The sequence below is a fragment of the Urocitellus parryii genome, chromosome 9 (genome assembly GCF_045843805.1).
Source record: "Urocitellus parryii isolate mUroPar1 chromosome 9, mUroPar1.hap1, whole genome shotgun sequence".
Classification (NCBI taxonomy): Eukaryota; Metazoa; Chordata; class Mammalia; order Rodentia; family Sciuridae; genus Urocitellus; species Urocitellus parryii.
The window spans coordinates 35,022,041-35,042,926 of NC_135539.1; the positions used below are offsets into that span (position 1 = coordinate 35,022,041).

At 44.5% G+C, this 20,886-nt stretch overlaps 1 protein-coding gene across 1 annotated transcript in view; it reads left to right on the forward strand.

Annotated features, from left to right (window-relative positions):
- Nucleotides 1–20,886, forward strand: part of Sdk1 (sidekick cell adhesion molecule 1) — a 903,256-nt gene that overhangs the window by 674,711 nt on the left and 207,659 nt on the right. The window contains exons 8-14 of the mRNA XM_077802503.1: nt 481–564; nt 3,981–4,175; nt 5,762–5,882; nt 7,051–7,214; nt 9,229–9,331; nt 11,743–11,919; nt 19,324–19,457. Coding sequence (XP_077658629.1) covers nt 481–564; nt 3,981–4,175; nt 5,762–5,882; nt 7,051–7,214; nt 9,229–9,331; nt 11,743–11,919; nt 19,324–19,457 — 978 coding nt within the window. The remainder of the gene's footprint in view (nt 1–480; nt 565–3,980; nt 4,176–5,761; nt 5,883–7,050; nt 7,215–9,228; nt 9,332–11,742; nt 11,920–19,323; nt 19,458–20,886) is intronic.

Here is a 20,886-nt window from a genome sequence, read left to right on the forward strand (position 1 = left end):
TCTATATTTTGGGGCAAAAGAACTGCTAAGACTTTAATAAACGTGTTAATAGGCCACAGTGCTCCCTGGGACAGGCTGGTGCCTTGCAATGACACTTTATTTGACATGCTTCATAAGTTGGTGTTTAGTTGAGATACTGAAGCAAACTAGCCTATAAAATACTGTGCTGTAAATATAAATCTTTACGAACCTCTTGGGATGGTCCTTCTAAAATGTGAATTAAGATATTCCATGATTCAAGCCCATAAACTGAAAAGTAGCCATCGCGCTGAGTAGTAATCTGCTTTCTGAAACCTTAGAATATAAATTGCCTCTGGCTGCTGCTTACTGAATCCTGGATTTGTGTGTGTGATGGTGACTAATGACGAAGTTTTTAGAAATAGTTTTTAAACAGAGCTCAAACTATTTGAGGCTGTTGTGCTCCTTGACATATCCTTCTTTTACTTAGGGGCTATCGATTCTTTTTCTTCTTGTTTAAAGAGCCACCGTATTTTACTGCCGAGCCTGAAAGTCAGATTCTAGCTGAAGTGGAAGAAACTGTGGTCATCGCATGTCAAGCCATGGGTGAGTGTGGGTGGTGTTTGGACAAAAAGCCGTGATGTGGAGGAATGATGAGGCCTATGTCCAGGCCAGGGTTTGCGTCCCTCCAGGGAGACAGTGAGGGCCAAGCTGGGAACAGACTGCTGAGTGCAGGAGAATTTAGTAACAAGGCCTGTGACCTTGAGGAAGTCCTTGACCTTGCTGGGGCTTTTGCTTCCTCATCTGTAAAATGGGCACACTAATATTTACTCCCAGAGAATGAGGAGGAAGACCTCACCCCTCCCTCCCAATCAGAGGGGAGGCAAAGCATGCCCCATGGACTCCCCTCAAATGCTTGGTTTCCAAGACTCACAGCACACACAAGAAACTACCCTCATCTACCAGCGGTTGGGATTGGGGCTGGCGACCACATCCATCCTGGATGAAGGGAAATCATTCAAAATTTTTTTAACTGGAAATTTCCCCATTTTTCTGCTTCCCCAGATTTGGATCATCCTTCTTTTATTACTCAACAGGTAACTTCTCCCTCTTCCCCATGCCTTGGTTGCTGCTGCCCACCATGCCAGGCAAACTGGAGAGGCAGGCTGAAGAGGCAACTTCATTAACAAAACCTGTGTTTGTATTCTGGCACCTGCCAGTTCGTTCCCTGTTGAGACCTGGCCCCTTGAGGGGGTATTTTCCTCTTCCCGCTAAGAGCTCAGAGAGTTAGGTTTACTGCCAATCTTGCAAACTTTCTAAATAGTTCCATGAGAGAGATATTTATCATTGTCACACTGTACACATATGAAACCAGAGCCTTAGAAACCAAGGTCAAGAAATGTATTCAAAGCTGCAAAGATAAAACAAGGTGCTGCTTAATAATGGTTTTAATAAACCATTGCTCAGACCTGGCATGTAGGAGTTGCTCATTAAATACTGAGGTCACATGGTACTGGAAATGCTTCAACCCCCTTCCTTCAGCTACAGAAGCACATGCTCCCACCAGGATACCTGGCTCCTGGGCTTCCATTCACCTGTTTGTGCAACTGGGTACATGTCCTTCTGCATTTCTGAAGATGAGCACCGTGTGGCTTTTCATCAGAGAGCAGCCCGTCCTGTGCTGTGTGGGGCAGCTGCTCCTGGCTAGCTCTCAATGGCTGCTGAACAGGTCTCTCTTTCTCTTCTCCCGGTTCTGGCTCTACTAACACAGGCGCAGGGGAGGGGAGAGCGCAGGGGAGGGGAGAAAGGGCGAGAGAAGAGCAATATGAATTTTAAATGGAAATATTTTTCTCACTGTGGCTGCATTGTTCTACAAATGCCAGCTTCTTGAGGACAACTCTGTGAAGGCGAAGCTATAAAATATTTAGAGTGCTTACATCTCAGAGACGAGAGCACACGCTGCAGCAGGGGATACGACTTCAGTTTATCATGTTAAATTGCCCCAAAATAGAAATATCCTTGTTCCCCACATACTAACAATTACTTTTCAATAAGTGACAATCTTAAACTCTCCCTTTGAAAAGAAAATGTTCCTTTTTTGCATGATTTCCACAGGATAAACTGCTCGTTAAGCATAGACTTTTAAACGCATACCGAACAGGTCTCAGCACTGCTCACCATTGTAGAACTTGCTGGTTTCTTTTGATAATGAGACTCTAACAGCTTGAGAAGGGAGGTTCTTCATGAGAGCCACACATGTAGTAGCCAGTATGAGATTTCACATGAATTGGTTATGCTTCTCCCTTGAAATGGATTTTTAATTTTGGTGATTTAATAAAAGATGACAAGAAGCATAATTAGGGCAAAGAACAGGCTCTGAGAAGTCATGACCTTGAAGTGTCTGTAATATTAACTTTATTCTTTACTTTGCAAGTCCCACACCCCTCCATGCAGCATCTCCAACAGGAGCTTGGGTGCACCTTCCACCAGACCATGGCAAGATGGGTTTTATTTCCATCCCTTTTACATTTAGGGAAACTGAGGAGCAGACCACCTGAGATCTTTAAAGAGGTCTAAGTGTTCCCTTCCTTCCCCATGCCTGATTCTCTGGACTTGGCTATCTGTGGCTTGGTCCATCCTGTGTGGTACTTCCCAAGCCTCCCTGTCCTCCCTTCTCGACTTCAAAAAGACTTAGAAAGGTTCCAAGGAAATAGTGTCCTCTGTTGCTGGTTTCCTAGGCCCAGAGAAGCTCCCAGAAGGGCCTAACATTCCCCACTCAGGGACACCACGTATAGCCTGGCAGCATTCACTCAGCATCTGGGTCATCCTGCTGACCACAGACACATAAAGGACAAGCTATGGAGTCCTCATGCCTTAAGCTGACAGTCCCTTCCATCTGCAGCCCGGAGTCTGTTCCTTGTGAGCTTGTCCTGTGCTGTCAGTATGCACCCCTCCCAAGCCCAATCTCCCCTCCTTCAGATAGAGCTGGCTGCAGCTGGAGCACGAGGAACTTAGCCTCCTTGGCTCGTCTCCATCCCAGCTCTTCCTCCACATCCCAGCCTGGAAACCTAGAAGCCTAGCTGCATATAAAAAGGCCCTGTTTTCCTCTGTGTACCACGGCCATGAGGAAGGAGGAGCTGCACTGTGTGCCAAGCCTCAGGCTCCCCTCTTGCGCCTAACTCTTTGCCATGTTCTCAGCTCATTCATCTCTCGGGGTACAAGGATGGAGCCAACCTACACCCCCAGAGCCCTGCCTGTTCTCCCATCAGTCTTAAGGAAGGAAGCAACTTTTCCCACATCCACAACTAAACACCTCTTATGTTTCCATGACCTTTAACCAAATGCATCTCACATGCTTGTTACCTGATTGCTCCTCCAGTACAGTGGGGTTCTGTTCAGGTTTGTGGAATCAACCTCTTGAATAGAGGGTATGTGAAAGGTGGCTGTCACTCATGTTGTTGCTGGTAGTGCTAATGAGAACTGATGTTCCCCATCAAGCACTCACTGTGGTCAGCTGAGAGTTTCATATATAAATGTGTCTAATCTTCACACTTTTCCAGGTTACAGCTATTATTGCCTTACCCACATGTGAGGGAACAGAAACAAAGTGTTCTGCCCAGAACATAATGTGACCCATGTGCAGCAGGCGTAGGTCATGACCTAATACTGTGCCTTTGTATAGGGGCAGAACCAGAGCCCTTTATCTCCATCCCAACTGAGAACCTTGAGTCAACCACAGTGGATCTTTCTCCAAATAAGAGTACACACCCGAGCAAGTTCAGGGACAGCCTGGAAGGACCCTCAGCCAGGCATCCTGAGCTCCCTCTGCTCTTCTCAGAGGTTCTTGGTGTAGGTTTCTTCAGGTCAAGAAAATCCCTCCTTGCAGGTGGTTCGGAGGACTGGTAGAAGAGAAAATGCATGAGAATGTTATACAGCCTTCCAGACAGTCTTGCCGTAGTCCTGGTGAGGAATTCCTGGAGTTTAATATTCTTAAGTGCCTGTTTCCCTCCACTCCTGCCCAGGGGTCCCTCTTCCCACCCTCCAGTGGTATAAGGATGCTGTCTCCATCAGCAAGCTCCAGAACCCTCGGTACATGGTGCTCTCCAGCGGAGGCCTGCGCATCCAGAAGCTATGTCCAGAGGACTCTGGAATCTTCCAGTGCTTTGCCAGTAATGAAGGAGGGGAGATCCAGACTCATACCTACCTGGATGTGACCAGTAAGTACTGCTCACCAGCAAAGCCGAGACAGGGGCCTCAGGCCAGAGCCTCCCACCAGGAAGGACCCTCAGCCGGGCATCCCAGACACACGCAGAATAGTGGCCCCTGGACTGGGTGTACCCAGGCCTTTGGCCATGGCCACCATACCTCAGGGGCACCTAAACCACTAATGGGTCCTGGGAAAGTCTCCTAAAGCCTATGAGCAGCAAGGACACTGCTGGTGCCCTCCCTGACCCTGTCCTCGTGAGCCTCTGTCTTCCTAGCACTGAACCCTCCTCTCTAGAAAACATCCCCCATTTTTCTGGACAGAATCAGAAAGACTGTGGAGTGAATAGCTCACTGCTAATCTTTTTATTTTGATCTTTTTTCTATTTTTATGTTCATTCTCTATTTTAGTTTTATTGAACAATTATAGTTCTTTTGTGAGTTTCTTTTATTATCCCATTAACAGAAATACCTTGGCACTCTGTCTTTGAAAAATAAAATAAAGGTAAAGGTTTTCATTGTATCTGTGGGTTTTCTTTTTAATCTCCCACAGTCGTAATATTGTTCTTCTAAAATGAAGTAGAATTTAGTGATTATGGAATTATACCTTTTCTGTTGCCCTTTTGGGAAGCAAAGTGCTGATGTCTCCGGGTGTGAGAGCCATTGAGAAAGCCAGTCGATGCCAGTGTGTGCGTGGCCGTTGGCGGTCACCAGGCAGGGCCTGTAAAGAGGCAAAATTTCTAAAGATCCATATGTGTATTTTGGTAAATAGGGGGTCATTTCCTTGACCTTTGCCCAGGGGTCCAATTTGCCCTTCATTTTGGAGCATATGAAATGAGTGTAGCTTCAAGCAGTAGAAATAATATTGGATACCTAAGTCAGAAACTGAGTTTTGATCAATTAGAATTATTTAGAGCCTACATTGAAACTGTGGCCAGGAGTTCTGGGGCAGGGATCAAACAGGTTCTTTTCTGTAAATGGCCTGATAGTAAATACTTGAGGCTTTGAGGGACGTGGTTTCCACTAGTCAGCTCTGCTGGAGTGACCAGCGTGGAAGCTGCCAGATAGTGTGGAGCGAGTGGGAATGGCTGACCCAATAAAACTTTGTTTGCAAAAACAGAGAGCTGGCTGGACATGGCTCACAGTGAGTAGTTGGCCAAACCCCACTGCAACCGGAGACCTGGGGACTAGAGGTGAGCCCACCCTGGTGCTTACCTAATGTGCTTCAGTTTCCGTACATATCCCCAAGGGACAAAGCAGCCCTGTCTGCAGGATTCTCAGCAGGGTCAGACTGGAAATTCAGTTGAAACTGAAATGAAAGTGCTCCTCTAAACTGGTTCCCATGAGGATTATACTGAGTTACGCCTCTTTTCTCTTTAGCATTCACCCAAAACTGCCCTTGCTGGTCCCTGCACTTGGCATTTTTACATCCATTTCTCTCTAGGTTGTAAAGGTAGAGAGCTCCTGGGAGACAAATGATGGTTCCTGAAAGGGTCTGTGTTTTTATCGCTACTGCTCATTGCATTGGGTCTGCAGAGCCACGTGGCACTCTCCCCAGGGACAATGTGCTGACCACCTACGGTTCAATTCTTCTCCACAGATGTTGCCCCAGCGTTCATCCGGCGTCCAGAGGACACCACAGTCACTGATGGGATGACAGCTGTTCTTCGGTGCGAGGTGTCTGGGGCTCCTAAGCCCGCCATCACGTGGAAGACAGGCAGGTGGCTTCTGCTTCCTGGACAGCGTGGCTGGTGTGGAAGATCGGGCCTTTGCTGTGTTTTGTTCTTTTCACTCTCACGCATCCACAAATTCATTCAGTAAAGATTGAACAGCCATTTATTGACTGTCCCTACCAGTGCCAAACGCCAGAGGTAAAAGGGTTTATAGAACAGTCAGGACCCCTGCCTTCTCGAAAAAGAACAGATATTAACAATAATAAGAATTGTGCAAATGTCCTCTCCTCCACCTAAGCTCTCACGGAGTGCCCATGGTCCCCTGGGGTTCTTTCAAATATTAAGTATTGGACTTGAAGTAGTTCTGCTAGGGCTCAGCTTTCCTATACATAGGAGGAATTATTGCTTGTAATATTCAAAATTAAGAATCATGCCTTTTTAAAATAAAGATGCTGTCATTTTTTACCTTCCCCCAGCTTGACCTATGAAGCTTAATTTCAACTGTGTTTTCAGTTCCCTTGAAGACTGTGGCACATCACAGTTGTCTTGGTAGTCTCCACAGCTTCTTCTACAAGTCAGCCCACTTGTCACTAAATGACCAGTACCCAGAGCCCATCTCACTAAGTCCATGCTTTGCTGTGTTGATTCGAGTAACTTGGCAAATAGTTCTGGGCGGATTGACCTGGGGGGATATATCAGAAGTCACCTCTGATCCTCGAGACCAGAAAGCTGCATGGCAGCACCTTTCCTCTCAGAAGTGAAGGTCATGCACTCAGACATGGTTGGTAAGGTAAGGACCTGGGAAACTGCAGAGCAGTAGCAAGAGGGTACCTTCTTTTATTTTATATATATTTATTTTTTTCTTTCTTGATCTTGAACATATAGCAGCTTTATATATAAAATTCCCAAATGCATATGTACACAAAGAAACATAAAAACCAGTCACCCAAGAGAATGATCACATACACAGATTATAATTTGTTTTACTGACTCTCTCAATGTTAGACAATAAGGATGTTCTTGGTTTTCATGATTCTAAGTAATGCTAAGAAAACTACTTTGGTTATTTTGTACATAAATTTTCACTTTACTCTGATGGTCTTCTTGAGTTATTTTCTTACTTGCTGCCTAACCATTTTTTCTTTCTTTTGAAACTTTACAGTTTACACATTCTAATTTTCTTACAATTCTAAAATTCCTGTTTTCTTTCAGGAAGGCAAATTTTGGCCAGTGGCTCTGTCCGGATTCCTAGGTTCATGCTGCTGGAGTCTGGGGGTCTGCAGATAACCCCTGTGTTCATCCAGGATGCTGGCAATTACACCTGCTATTCAGCTAACACAGAGGGGTCCCTGGAAGCATCTGCAGCACTCACTGTGTGGAGTAAGGACCGCGGTCTTTGTGAACCTTCCATTAATCATGCTTAATCATCATGCCATCTGTGCCTAGGGGATGTCAATATGCCCTTGGACTTTCTCATTTAATCAAAAGAGAATGATTATTTTTATAACTAATTTATAGAAGTCTGTTGAGTAATTAATTTTTCACTTTCTAAAAGAATAATTAAAAGATGTATTCAAGACTTAATGGGGATATTTCAGGAGAGATAAGAGATTGACTTTTTAAAGTCAGTAAAGATATTATGCCCAACTAGCTCAAATAACAAAATTGATGTGTTGATTAAATTTATAAGAGTTTTATAAGGAAAGTGATTCAAGAATTAAAATCCTACAGAAAGTTTTTTTCTGTGCTGTTTTATGATTAGCTATACTCCCAGGACATTAAATATGAATGTTTCTCATATATTAGGAGTAAAGTGGAAGAAAATCAGCTTTTATCATTTTTGTTTTATCCATGACACTAGTTTCTGCAGAATAAATTGTTTTCTGGAATGTAAGGATTGGGTACCAAATCCCACTCCCACCCCTTCAACTGCCAAAGTACTTTCCCTCTCATCTTCATCCAAATCCATGTCACTAAAAGCTCATTGTTCAAAAAAAGCAAAGGACAGTGCTCACCAACAGTTTTTCATAAGGTTAATGAGGACAGAAAGTTTAACTCACTTGAGTGAAGAATTTGCTAAAATGCCATCCTTAAATAAGTCATTATGCTTCATTTCATATCTGATCAGCATTTTGTAGAATCCACTTTGCTAAATCATCCTTTTCTAATTGTTTAGGTGTTCTAAAAAACACCGAGAATTTAAAAGGAGTTAATCCAAATTCCCATAATATTGGCAATTACTAAAAAAACATTCTGTTCCATTTGGTGATTGGAGTAAATCACTTCTCATTCATCGTGCTTCACCAAGAACTAACCATGCATTCAAAAACTTGTGAAAAATGAGGTCTGGATCTCTAAAGATCACTCATTAGAATTTTGTGGATCTGCTAAGATTCAAAATTGTACCTGTACTAGAATGAGTGGTATACCACTTTGGTGGCTTACAGAGCATTCCCCTTCCTTTTTTGAGACAGAGTCTTACCATGTTGCCCAGGCTAGTCTCAGACTCCTGGCCTCAAGCCTTCCTCTTGCTTCAGTAGCTGAGTGGCTGGGACCTCAGCTGCACTCCACCATGCCTGGCTCCTGCAAAGCATTTTCAACCTAGATTACCCATGTTAATTTGTACAACTGTTAGTGACAGTAACATGTCTTTTCACTGACAAGAAAAATACTACTCAAACATTTTTCTTCACTCACTGCTAAAAATCAGTCATATCAGCCCTGTGACTTCCAAGTTCCATGCATGGGACTAGAGTAGTGTCCCCCTCAGAAGTATGTGGTGCAGGAACACAATGCTTGGGCTATGTGCAGGGAGGCTGGCATTCTTTGGGGCAGCCAGGGAGCTTAGGAGCTGCAGGTCTGCACAGAGCTGATGAGCCTCTCATGAACTCTGTAGTTTGGAGCAAGTCAAGGTGTTTCTGAGTATCCATTTGCATTCCTGAAAATTGGGAATAATTATATTACAGCTTTAACAAGATTGTTGTGAGGATTAAATAAATTAACATGAGTGAAAGTATTTTGTGATGGGAACAGGTACTATGGGAACATTAGAAATTGTCCAACAATGATTATCTTGGAAAAGAATCTGGATTTTAACCAGGAGTATAGAATCTGGGAGGTGTTTGCACAGCATTGTCCACTCTCTTTCCCCCGGAGGGTGTGGAGGGTCCAGGCTGACACAGGAGGGGTGGGGAGGGAAGATGGACTTTGCTTCAAGTGGGAAGGCTTGTTTTCAATTCCCTGAACACTTCTGAGTGCTTCCATTTACTCTCGTTTTGCCAAGATAAGAGAAAACTTGAAGGTTTTGATGTCAGATGATCAATTCATTATCCCCCTAAGGGCAAAGACTCTGAAACTTGTAATTTCATCTGAGCCGTGCCTTGTGTTATTTCAGATCGAACGTCCATCGTTCACCCTCCTGAGGACCAAGTAGTGATAAAGGGGACCATGGCCACGCTGCGCTGTGGAGCCACTCACGACCCCCGGATTTCTCTCCGGTCAGTTTCCTTAGTTCTGATACTTTGGGATTTATTAATATTCTGTGAGCTTAAAAGTGGAGTTGAGATGAGAAGGAAGAATTTGGGGGATTTTGATTTCAGCAGCAGATCCCTGATTATGGCATCCTATGGTCACGGCTCCATCGTTAATCACACGAATCCCATTTCCACTCCAGCCTTATGTATTATTTACAGTGAGCTGCGTTCCACTTCATGACTTCAATACAGCTTTTCATGATTTTTCTGCCAAGGTTAATACACTATCTGTAAAATGTACTTGTCAGCAGCTGATACTTAATGAGAGAAAAATCCAGAGGGATCGAATAGGATTTCACCAGTGTTTACATGGGGACTCTGCAATTCTCCAGAGGGGTTTTCTCTATTCCAAGGATGGTTTCCTTGTGACATGGAGAGCAAGGGAGACCTGCACTTAAAAGAAAGGTAGCTATGGTTTTCTGAGACACTGAGAGAAAAATAACATGTGAAGAAGGAAACTAGCTGTCAGTTCACAAAAACAATTGTGACATCCTGCCAGGTGATGATCAAAAACTTGGCCCTTTAGGTAGGTGCATAGTGGCCCTCAGTGGTGAGTTTTTTCCCAAAGAGCAGCACTTACAGAATAATTTATTAATTTTCAAAATCAGCCTTGAATATAAATCAAGAAAGAAATCCAGTCATCTTAGTATTATTACTCTGGTCTTAGCTCCATGTAGTTCACCAAAGTGCTGGAATCAAAAGCCTGCCTGCTTCCTGGGACATTCTCTCTGAGCAGAGGTGATGACTCTTGATGTATATGCTTTTGACTGTGTTCACAGACTCAGCCTTTCTTTCACTCTTTTGGGAAGTTGTTTGGCAAATCAGGAATTTAAACATCTTCACCTGGCTCTCCAAAGGTGCCCAGGGCTCAAAAACAAGTTTGGTTTAGTTACAGGAATGCTGAATGCAAAACAAAATGAACAAACAGAAACTAGTGAGTTAAAGATGACCCAGAGAATCCTTGGAGGCTGGCTTAGAATCGTTATCATGCCTAGAAAAGAATCCATTCATTCTAAATGACTTTTGGAGTGCGATTCCAGAGAATGAAGAACAAACAGGCTGGCTTTCTGTTACTCTGAGAGCTTAAAGAGAAGCCCCTTGGATCTGTGTGGTTTTCTTGTAGTGTTGATTGAATGGGAGGCCCCTTGGAGAGAAAGAACTAGATTGTTCCCTCTTAACCTGGGGTCTTTCTGCCCCCGGTGCTCATCTCTCCATTCCTTTCTTCGGAGATCTGTCCTGTTCTATCTCAGCATAATTTCAGATGAGGAGTTTGTAAATGTTAGTGCTCTGTGAATATGAAAGCTTTAAAAAGCCTGGGTACATTTTGAAAATCTGATCAAATTATTCTGGAGGGAAAAAAAAAAACCGAGCACTTTTCATCTCATCTAGCCCAGGGACATCAAAAGACTGGACAGGCTCTTAATTGATTCTCTATTTGAAAAGAAAAATGGGCTAAAACATAGATAAAGATAAAGTGAGGAAGAAATGAAATTTTAGGGGCCATCTGCCAGAATATTAGGATTTTTAAAATATATGCTTAAATATGTTTATGAGATACTGAGATGTGACTTTATTTATTTGTTTTGTGGGTTTTGTTTGTTTGTTTGTTTTTCTTTTTGTGTTGTTGTTGTTGTTAGTAGTTGGGTAATTCTACTCTGGGATTTTTTTCCAGTACTGGGAATTGATCCTGGGATTTCCCACATGCTAGGCAACTGTTCTACCTACCAAGCTATATCCCTAGCCCCCCAGTATTTTGGTTTGTTTGTATGTTTTTGGCAGTAGTGGGAATTGAACCCAGGGGCACTTTACCACTGAACTACAATCCTAGATCTTTTCCTTTTTATTATTTTATTTTGAGATAGGGTCTTGCTAAATTGCTCAGGCTGGAACTTGCAATCATCCTGCCTCAGCCTCCCAAGTCACTGGGATTATAGATGTGCACTATACCTGGCCCATCTGGAATTTTTAAACAGTCATTGACTCCTGTTCAGAGGGCACTCTTGTCCTGCAGGTACATTTCTGGGGCAGGGGTGTTAAGTACAGTTTAGCAGGTGACAGGTATGCACATGATTGCAGGAGTCCCCAGTTCCTATACACAAGATCAGACAAATGTTTCCAGTCGTCTTCATTGTCCTAGTTTGACTTCAGCATCTACTTTCGTATATTGACAAAGATATCTGGATGCTTTTCTTTTCCTTTTTTTCTCTTTTAGGTATAATTCAAAAGCCTTAAAAGTTACCCTTTTAAAGAGCGCAATTGATTGATCTTTATTATATGCTCAAGGTCATTCATCAGTTGTTGCTATTTAACAGGGAAGGACCAGTGCTCCTGCTCCTGAGAGTTCTGTAACTGAAGACTCTTTTCTTGGCCCACAGCTACATTTGGAAGAAGGACAATATGGTCATCACCCCATCTGGCAGCTCTAGAATTGTGGTGGAGAAGGATGGGTCCCTCCTCATTAGCCAGACATGGTCAGGTGACATTGGGGACTACACCTGCGAAATCATATCTGAGGGAGGGAATGATTCCAGAACAGCCCGGCTGGAAGTGATGTGAGTACCTTCTCTCTGGGTGTTAGCCAGCTCCTTGCTTTCTACATTGCTACCCTCAGCCAGCACCTCCAAAGCAGTACCACTCAGAAGCCCAAGTGGTCCCAAGTCAATATGTCATACTCTACAGGCCATGTGCATTGACAAGATTTGGGGGGATCTTATTTTTAACTTCAAAGTTAAAATGTTGCATTCTTGGTGCAGATGATTTAATCATAAATTATCATCCCCATTGATCCTTTGTCATGTCTGCCCTACAGACACCATAGTGTGAAAGGCTCTTTGCCACACTGTGGTTAAGCAGCAGTGAGTTCATTTTTCCATCTGACTGCCCACCAGAGCTTCCTATCCAGGAGAAATATCAGGGCCAGCCCACGAGCAAGACCATTGCCACGGCAGTCAATAGACTTGGAGCTTAAGTTAGTCCCAGCTGCCTCTCTGTGGGTGAACAGATACTTTCCACTAAGTCTTTTAAATCCTGAAAATAGCAAGCAGCTGCCCATTACTTCCAGCCCAGACCTTCCTGGGGGTCCAGGGGCGCAGGTGGGAACCACTGATCTTTTCGCACACTCTTTCTTCAGCTCTCTCTCTCTCTCCATGCATGGAGTGGGAAAATTAAAGGCCTGTTGACAAATTTCATTTTTCCAATGTGAACTTATTTGCTTTTTTAAAAATGTGCACTCCCAGGTATTCCCTAAGCACATGAGTATAAAAATAAAACCTGAAAATGAAACCAAAGCATCACCATTGCCAAGGAAGCAGCTGGTGATGGTGACACGCCCACCCATCCATAACACACACACAGGTCCATCCCTGGCCACTGTTAGACAGTAGACCATCAGGAAAAGGCATTTGTAAGAGATTTTTTTTTCCTATAGACTCTGCCCACCTTAATCTGGGAAGGATTCTGTATACAAAAATAGCATTGGAACAGTTTGGGTACACATCTTATTTGTCTTTGAATCCTTAGATGCCAGCCAAGGGAATTAAGAATGAAAAGGCACAGCCTTTTGCCTGTTGCATGCATGAATGAGTGGCCAAGAACAAGCTTGCCCTAACCCCTATTTTTGGAATTTAAAAGGTTAATGTTGTATAGCAGCCAATCCAAAGCATCCTGCTGCACCTTCAGCATCTGAAAAATCCAGGATACCCCTTTTCTCTTTAGAGGTTAGCTACTGTCTGGAGCAGAGGTCACCCTAGTTAGAATGAGAAAGAGCCCTGTGGTTCCCACAGAGGGTTCTGGGCTTTGGACAGACAGCATCTCCCCTAACTGGGCCATCAGCACTGGAGCCCAACTCCAGGCTTTCTGCCTTCCCTGTATCTCCAGCCTCAGTCTTTCTGCTGCCTCAGTCACCTGCTGCCTCCATAGCACAGCTGTATTCTCTGCTGGCACCCAAAGGGCTCCTGCTAATACATTCTTTAGTGTTCCCCGCATCATCACTTCCTGCCATTTGCACTTGGGTACCTCTTGCAGTCCCCCCAGCTCCTGGCCTAGCCTCCCTCTACTGGTAGCAGGCATCACACTGTGAGGGATGAGCCTACCTTCCCCTCCTGAAGCACCTCAGTGGCACAGTTTTGCATTCTGAATGCCTGACACAGTGTCTGATGCACAACAGGTGCTCAATAAGTATGTGCTGGTTTGTTGGTTGAATGCACAAATGCATGGAGTGATGCATGAATGTTTTGAGCCACTGGTTGGCCTTCTGATTCCTCTTCTTATCCTCCATGCTCATGAGTTGACTCCCCACTGAATAAGCACACGAACTCCCATGGCTCCATCAGAAATCCCTGTCTAGCTCTGCTATTCCTGTCCTCTTTCCTTCCAGGTCTCAAATGAGGGATTGTTTTTTATGATATTAGAGAGCATAGCCAGTGAATTCATATAATCCTCTGCTATTCAGAATTTTAAAACTACCTTTGAGAACTCTTAGATCATCCATTGTTGGTATCAAATAAATAAGTGTTAGCAGTTCATAAAGACTCTGTCAGCAGAAGCCAAATTGCATACTTCCAATATTGCACATTCTTTTTATTCTGCACAATTTTATGTTCTTCTGATTTACATATCTTCCCTACTATTTGCTTATTTGATTTCCTCTAAGTAAAATATATTTTTCAACAAATGTTGCTGTATGTATAAAATAATAGGTTTTCTGCAGTGGTAAAACACCTCATCTCTAAATTTAGAAATATTTGCAGATTTGTGACTCAAACCTATTTAGGTGGCACTGGTCGCAGAACTGATTAGGAAGGCCATTGGTCCTTGTGAGTTGCTTCTTCCAGCTTTGAATGTATCAGGAGAGCTGTGCACCTTTAGATCCAAACAGGTTTTGAGACTCTACAAGATCAGTTATGACAATAATAATGATAATATTAATCCATGATTGTGGGGCATTTGATGCTTCTAAGAGAACTTTGAGGTTGAGCCCTGTCACACTCCCCTGATTTACTCAAATGGCAAAAAAAAAAAAAAATCAAGGAATAAATCTTATATTGCAGAAGGGACTGAGAGGTTCTTATGGCTAAACAGTGTCCTTCAAAGCCCTGAAAGCCTGTTCCTCTTCCCTCTTGACTTCAGCTAAAAACCACTTTGTTAAATATAGAAATTAAGTGCATTAGAAATGAGCTTTTCAAAAATAGACTGTCCATTGGTGCATCCTCATGCTTCTTCACTCCGCCACCTAATACTGCAGCAGGAAGCTTTGTCTGGTTAAGCCAGTTGGAAGGGCAACACCTCTCCCTTGAGGGGCTGAAGAGGGGCCCTCAAGGAATCCCAACCTTTCTGTTCCTCTCCACCCCACCCCTCCCTGCATCACAGGCTCTGCAGCCTCAGGATACTATTTTTGATCCCACCTTCAGGACCCACCTAATGGCCAGAGGTATCTGCTGCAGAGCCTTGGGTGCCTCCCCCAGTGCCAGGCATAGTAGGTGCTAGGGAATGTCTGGGTGAGGCTCACTCTGCTGAGTTTACAATGAGGGTCTGTTTTGCATCACCCACAAAGACTAATTTACAATTTACGTGGGCTTGGCTATAATCCCCTTTCCAAAAGAAGGGGCTTCTAAAATTCCAGATGGTTCTGTGATGTATCCTGTAAATTAACAGCACTGTCCTCATAAACGCGGTCACCCTGGCTTTGCTTGTGTCTTTCCCCCTAGTTTGCTGGTACCATAAAGGCAGGAGCCGCTGGTTCCTGGGATGACTCTGTATCCCTGCAAGCATCTCGCCCTGTTGAGCACAGAGGGGCCAGACCCCTTAGGCTCTATGGATTGATTAATTGTTCAATCATTTAAAGACCCAATTAGCATTGCCTCTCTCCTCTTGAAGTTGGAGACTAATTCTTATGATCCTAGAGTACAGAGAAAATCTAATTTACAGAGCAAGACATGAAGACTCTGACCCTGAGGCAGTGGGAGAGGTTTCTACCAATAAAACCACTTCTGACAAAGCCATAATGAGTGAACAATTTTAGTTATCAGGCCCATCATCTTCCTCCTCAGAGCAGAGTGGAAGAAGATGAGTTTGACCAAGGCATCATTTGTTCATCAAAGGGGCAATGCTTATACAGAAAAAAACCCTGCCTGCTCCTCCTCTGCCCAAGCCATTCCCCACAGCCACAGTTTTACCAATTTCTCGCTCTTGTCCTTAAATCTGTTCTCTTCACACACACACCTCACTTAATCTCCCTCCCATACAGTTTGAGTTTGTGTTTTTGTTATTCTCTGATATTCCTGTGGTGTAATTTGCTGGTAGCGATTTTGCCCCCCCCCCATCCCATCACCTTGTAAGGTGACTCAGCACTGGGCTTCGTTTCCATTTTTCTCGGATCGCTTCCATTTGTTACCCGTCTGGGTATCACTGTCTGTGAGTCACTGCCAATCGTTTATCTCCTTTCAAAGTTGGCAGAGAAATGCCTGGATGCAATCTTCTCCTATTAGGTAAGATTTTCTGAAATAGATTCAGAATATATTAGAGTCTCATTTATCCATTACTGACAGGCTAGTCAAGGGTTTCACAAGATAACCGGAACTTATTTAAAGGAATGGTTTATATTTTCAGTGTCTATTAACAAGCTCTTTGCATGGCTAAACAGGTAATGTTGGACACAAGAGAAATGATAGAAGCACTGTTCACATAGGGTCGGGGCTAGAATGAGGAAAAACAATTCTCCTTCCAATTCTGAGTTCTGTGACGTGTGTAAAAGCCACTTCCTGCATTGTGCTGTCAGACAGCTCTGACTGAGCATGGCCTGGTGGATCAGAGCTCTGTGCTTCTCGGTGCATCAGGGGTGGTGATGTTGTCAGATACCATTGGGCCACTAGGTCTTGGGTCCTACACTGAATGTCTCAAGACCACTTTACCTTTAAATTTTTTTTCCAGTAACTGGGAATTGAGCCCAGGGTCACTCAACCACTGAGCTACACCCCTAGTCCATTTTATTTTGAGGAAAGGTCTCACTAGATGGCTGATGCTGGCCTCAAACTTTCAGTCCTCCTGCCTCAGCCTCCTGAATCACTGAGATTACAGTTGTGTGCCATCAGGTCTAGTTTTAAGTCTCTTTTTAAAAATCTTTTTAAAAATGTTTTTTAATTCCTAATGTCAGGCTCTGGACTATATCATTTTTGGCTTGGTATGCTTCCTAGCAGACCCGTCACCTTCTTATCAGTTGCTTCTGAGCTGCCAGGAGGTGGGAAATCAGAAACCACAGTGACTACATCACATCCTGGGTGAGAGCCAGCAGCTCTGAGGTGCACAGAGGGATGTGTGTGAGCACAGTGCAGGGACTGTGGGCTGACCCTGGACAATGTGAGAGCTCCACCAGTGGCCCCTCAATAAGTGAATGCACCTGAAGCACAATCACAGAGCTGTCCAGCCCTAGGAGAAAGGCCATCCACTCACCTGTAAGACTGGTCATTTCTACGTGTGCCCTCCACTGGAAAGGGTGGGCAAATAAAAGTACTCATTTTGGTGGGAAATGATTCATGACTCATGTCAAACCCCAGTGTTAATCCCTCTGGAATGTGTAATTGGGATTGTTTCCTATCTCAAGGTGCCACTCATGAGTTCCCAGGTTCTTATTGTGTCTTTGGGACCTGTGTGAACACTGCGTCTGAGCTGAGACTCGGGCTGTGTACATGTCCGTCTGCTGCAGGGAGCCTCTTTGAGCACCAGCAGTGTGCACATGGAAAACCACCCAGAACACAGACAGCCCTCCTAGTCTTCTAAGTTGTTCCTCATGTCAGAAAGCCTTCCATTTTGAGGGGGAGTCTTGACACTGATAAGAATTACTTTGGTTTAGCACAGACCTTACAAGACCAGGACACAGACCCCAACAAGATGCCCCAGCTTTAGGCACTGGCGTCCAGCTCAGGACTTCCATGCCACATTCATTTCTAACCAATCAGCTAAAATCTGAAACTTCCCACTATGCCATCAGGTTCAAATTCTCTACACAGAACTCAGGAAAGTGCCCTGCATACAGTTGTATTTTAAAGGACAAAAATCAGGACCAGATAAATGAACAGAACATGAAGCAGGGTGGGCAGGGTCCCAAACTCAAAGCTTCCTCATGCTCAGAATGCATCAGCTCATGATTACCAACCAGGAAATCTCAGCTGTTTTCATGTCCAGAGTGTTTGGGGGGCTTTGTTGTGTCAGCACCATTGATTAAATCACTAGTGCAGGGTTGAATTCAATCTCTATCCCCCATACATATACACACTGGAGGCCAGAAGGTTGGGCAGATGGCACTGGCTAAAACCCCCACCCTATCACAGGGCTGGTCTTTCCAGAACCCATTCCTGGAACAATCTGGGGACCCCCAAGTTGCCTCCTAAGCATACACTCAGTGTGTCTCAGAGACCCACCCTGGGTAACAGAGACAGTTCTGTCCCTCCAGAGATTCCAAGGGCTTAGAAGCTCCAGCCCAGATCAGACAAATTCTTTATTATTCAGCAGTCTTATTTGGATATATCTATTCAAGCTTATTCATGATTTGTTTTCAGGTGAACTATTTCAACAACTTTGGTTTGATTTCAAACCAATTCAGAGTGGGGGAGAAAATAGGAAATGGGCTTTGGAGAGGTAGAATAGATGTTTTTATCTTAGTACTTCCTTCATATTGGTCTTTATTAGAAATCTAATGGAGGTTTGGTTGTTGGAGAACTCAACTAGAAATAACAGCCCTTTCTCTGATTTAAAACAATTCACAGTTAAGAAGAAAACAGGCAACATTTCAGGCTGAGGTTTCTGCTTACTGTGCTCGTGTACAATGTAGTTGCAGTCTACATGAGAAATATTGCTTTGTTATAAACGGTGTGCAGGGGTTAGAGAGAGCTGTGTTTCTTAGGTAGCTGAAAGCTCAAAACAGCTTAATAAATTTTAAAGTATAATGAGTACATTTTTAAAATAAAAAAAATATCCAGGATAATTATGGCTTTTTGTTCTGACCCTATGTGGTTTGGCCATACCTGATGTCTCAGAGAGACCCAAAACCAGCTAATGGGGGAAATGGGGCATGCTCAGCACCTTCCCCTGGCACTGCCTGGGAACATTTGCAGAAGCGGCAGCCATCCTGTGCCTTCCAAAAGCAGGTCCTGCCCCCAGACCATGGGACATCAAGGTTAAACACAGGACATAGGGAACTTGTGACTTCAGGCCAGTCACTGGGAGAAAGACACAGTATAGTGTGCAGCTTTGTCACCAGTAAATCCCAGTAAAAACTTTTTTATTAGTAACTTCTTTTTGGAATTTATTTGCTTTAATTGCATTTCCATTTTATGGCTGTGCTGATGTGTTATTTACCATTTCCATGGGATTTTAGTTAGTGTTTTCACCACATTTCCTTTTAAGTGCTTCCCCCAAACCCCTATTATCCAACAGAAAACAGAATGACAATATAACCTCATGCTGTCAATAAATGAGGCGACTCTGTTTGTCTAAGAATGCAGATGGGCATTTTCAATACTAATTCCAAATGGCTAGTGTGGAAAATTTTCACATTAAGTCATATCTACCAGGGCTTTTCCTGTTCATATGGTTTACTGCATTTCCATTACCAGCTTCTAGTTGCGAAAACAAATCATTGACCAAGTTTTCTCTACTAAATAATATACTGCATAAAAAAATTTGTGCACACATTGCCCCATTTAAGTGACAGTGTCATTTGTTGTTTCAGTTCCATAGGGATTACATCAAATTACGTTTAGAAAACAAAATGGCACTGTGAGTGGTAGAGTTGGGCTTTGTTCCTCCTGCAGGAGAGGAGGAGTAAGAAGTATTTTTGTACTGGGGCTGCATTTTATGTTCTCCATTCCCAAACATTGCACCCTAGGACTCTCCATAGTGAGCACCCAGGTGAACTGTTGGTCTGACACACACTTTCTTCTCGTTCCTTCTTACACTTCAAGTGAGCTGCCTCACCCACCTCAGAACCTCCTGGCCAGCCTGAGCTCTCGAAGCCACGCCGTGGTGCTCTCCTGGGTCCGGCCCTTTGATGGAAACAGCCCTGTTCTTTACTACATTGTGGAGCTGTCTGAAAACAGTAAGTAACAAACATAGCGGTTGCCCTGAATGGCTGTTGGGTTTCTTTGTGTCCTCAGTGTCCCTAATCTTTACTGCTGGTTCAGACCCACTAAGTCAAAAGGAAGGTTACAATGCTTTATGGTTGTAAAGGGAAAGCACAGCCTGCACTTGAGGAAGAGAAATGGCCATGTGGGCTGGGAGCAGGGCTGGGAGGGTCATGAGAGGACTCTTGTGAGGGCCTGGGTCTGGGAACCAGGCCAATAGAATGGCCATGCACACAGAATGCTCTAGGCAGAGGTACTGCAGAACAGCATCCTCCCTGGGGTGCATGTGGAAGGGGTAACAACAGTTCCCAAGGGGCTGATTTGAGAGTTTGCAGCAGCAATAGTTGAATCTGTGGGTATTTTCTCTGGCCTCAACATGGTACCAAGTATAGAGTAGGCTTGTCCTTCCTTTGCCCCCTGCTTTGACCTCTCAGCAGCATAGCACCCTCCAAGCCACCTTCATTAAACAGCTCCCTTCCAGAGTTGCCCCCCACACTGGCTTTCCTCCAGCCTCGCAGGTCCTCCCCCTTCCCTGCTGGCCGCAGTGAGGGTTCTGCATGCTGTCCTGCTTGCTGCTCCCAGCTGCTCTTCCTGGGAAGCCTCCTGTGTTCCCATGATGAGACCGACATCTTTTCTTTGATGATGTCTGTGGCTCTCTGAACCCAGACCTCCAACATGGAACCCAGTGACTGGACATCTCTACCTCTGGTGCTTCACAGACGTCACAAACTTAATGTCTTTAAGGAGCATCTTGCCATGATTTTTAATCCTGACCCTATTCGCCCCTCATTGCTGCAGCCATTTCAGCCTATTCCCAGCACCCTTGATTTCGATATTACTTGAGCCTGAGCCTAAGGATGGTCCCGGCCTTTCCCCTCTAGCTCATCATGGCAGCAGTTGCCCTAATCCTGTATGTACCGAGAGTCAGCTGGAATCTGTTCCCTCTCTCCCCCCAGACCTTTCTCTCTTATCAGGACGTTATAGCTCTCTCTGCACTGGACCCTGCATCTTCTTTTGTTCTCTTCAGGCTGGGGGTCCTGAGCATGCGTGCTGTGCAGAGGATGAAACCCTAACTCCCCAGTCCCGTGCAGCCTGGGCTTGCCCCCAGGCACCCTTCTCTCTGTTCAGCATGTGCCAACCCCACTGGCTTCAGGTGGCTCTCTGGAGGGACCTCATCTCTCCCACCTGCCCGCCTGGAGTGCTCAGAGGCTACATTGCTGCCCTTCATGATACCTGTTGCCTCCTCAAAGAAGCACACCAGCACACTGGCTGCACCTAACCTTTGACTGCCTGAACTTAAGTCCTTCCTGTGTCATGCCTCTCTTATCCCAGACTCTTCCCTAGGCCCCCATGCAGACCAGCCAGACCTTAGGTGGCCTGGCTCTTAAGATGGTCATTCTCATT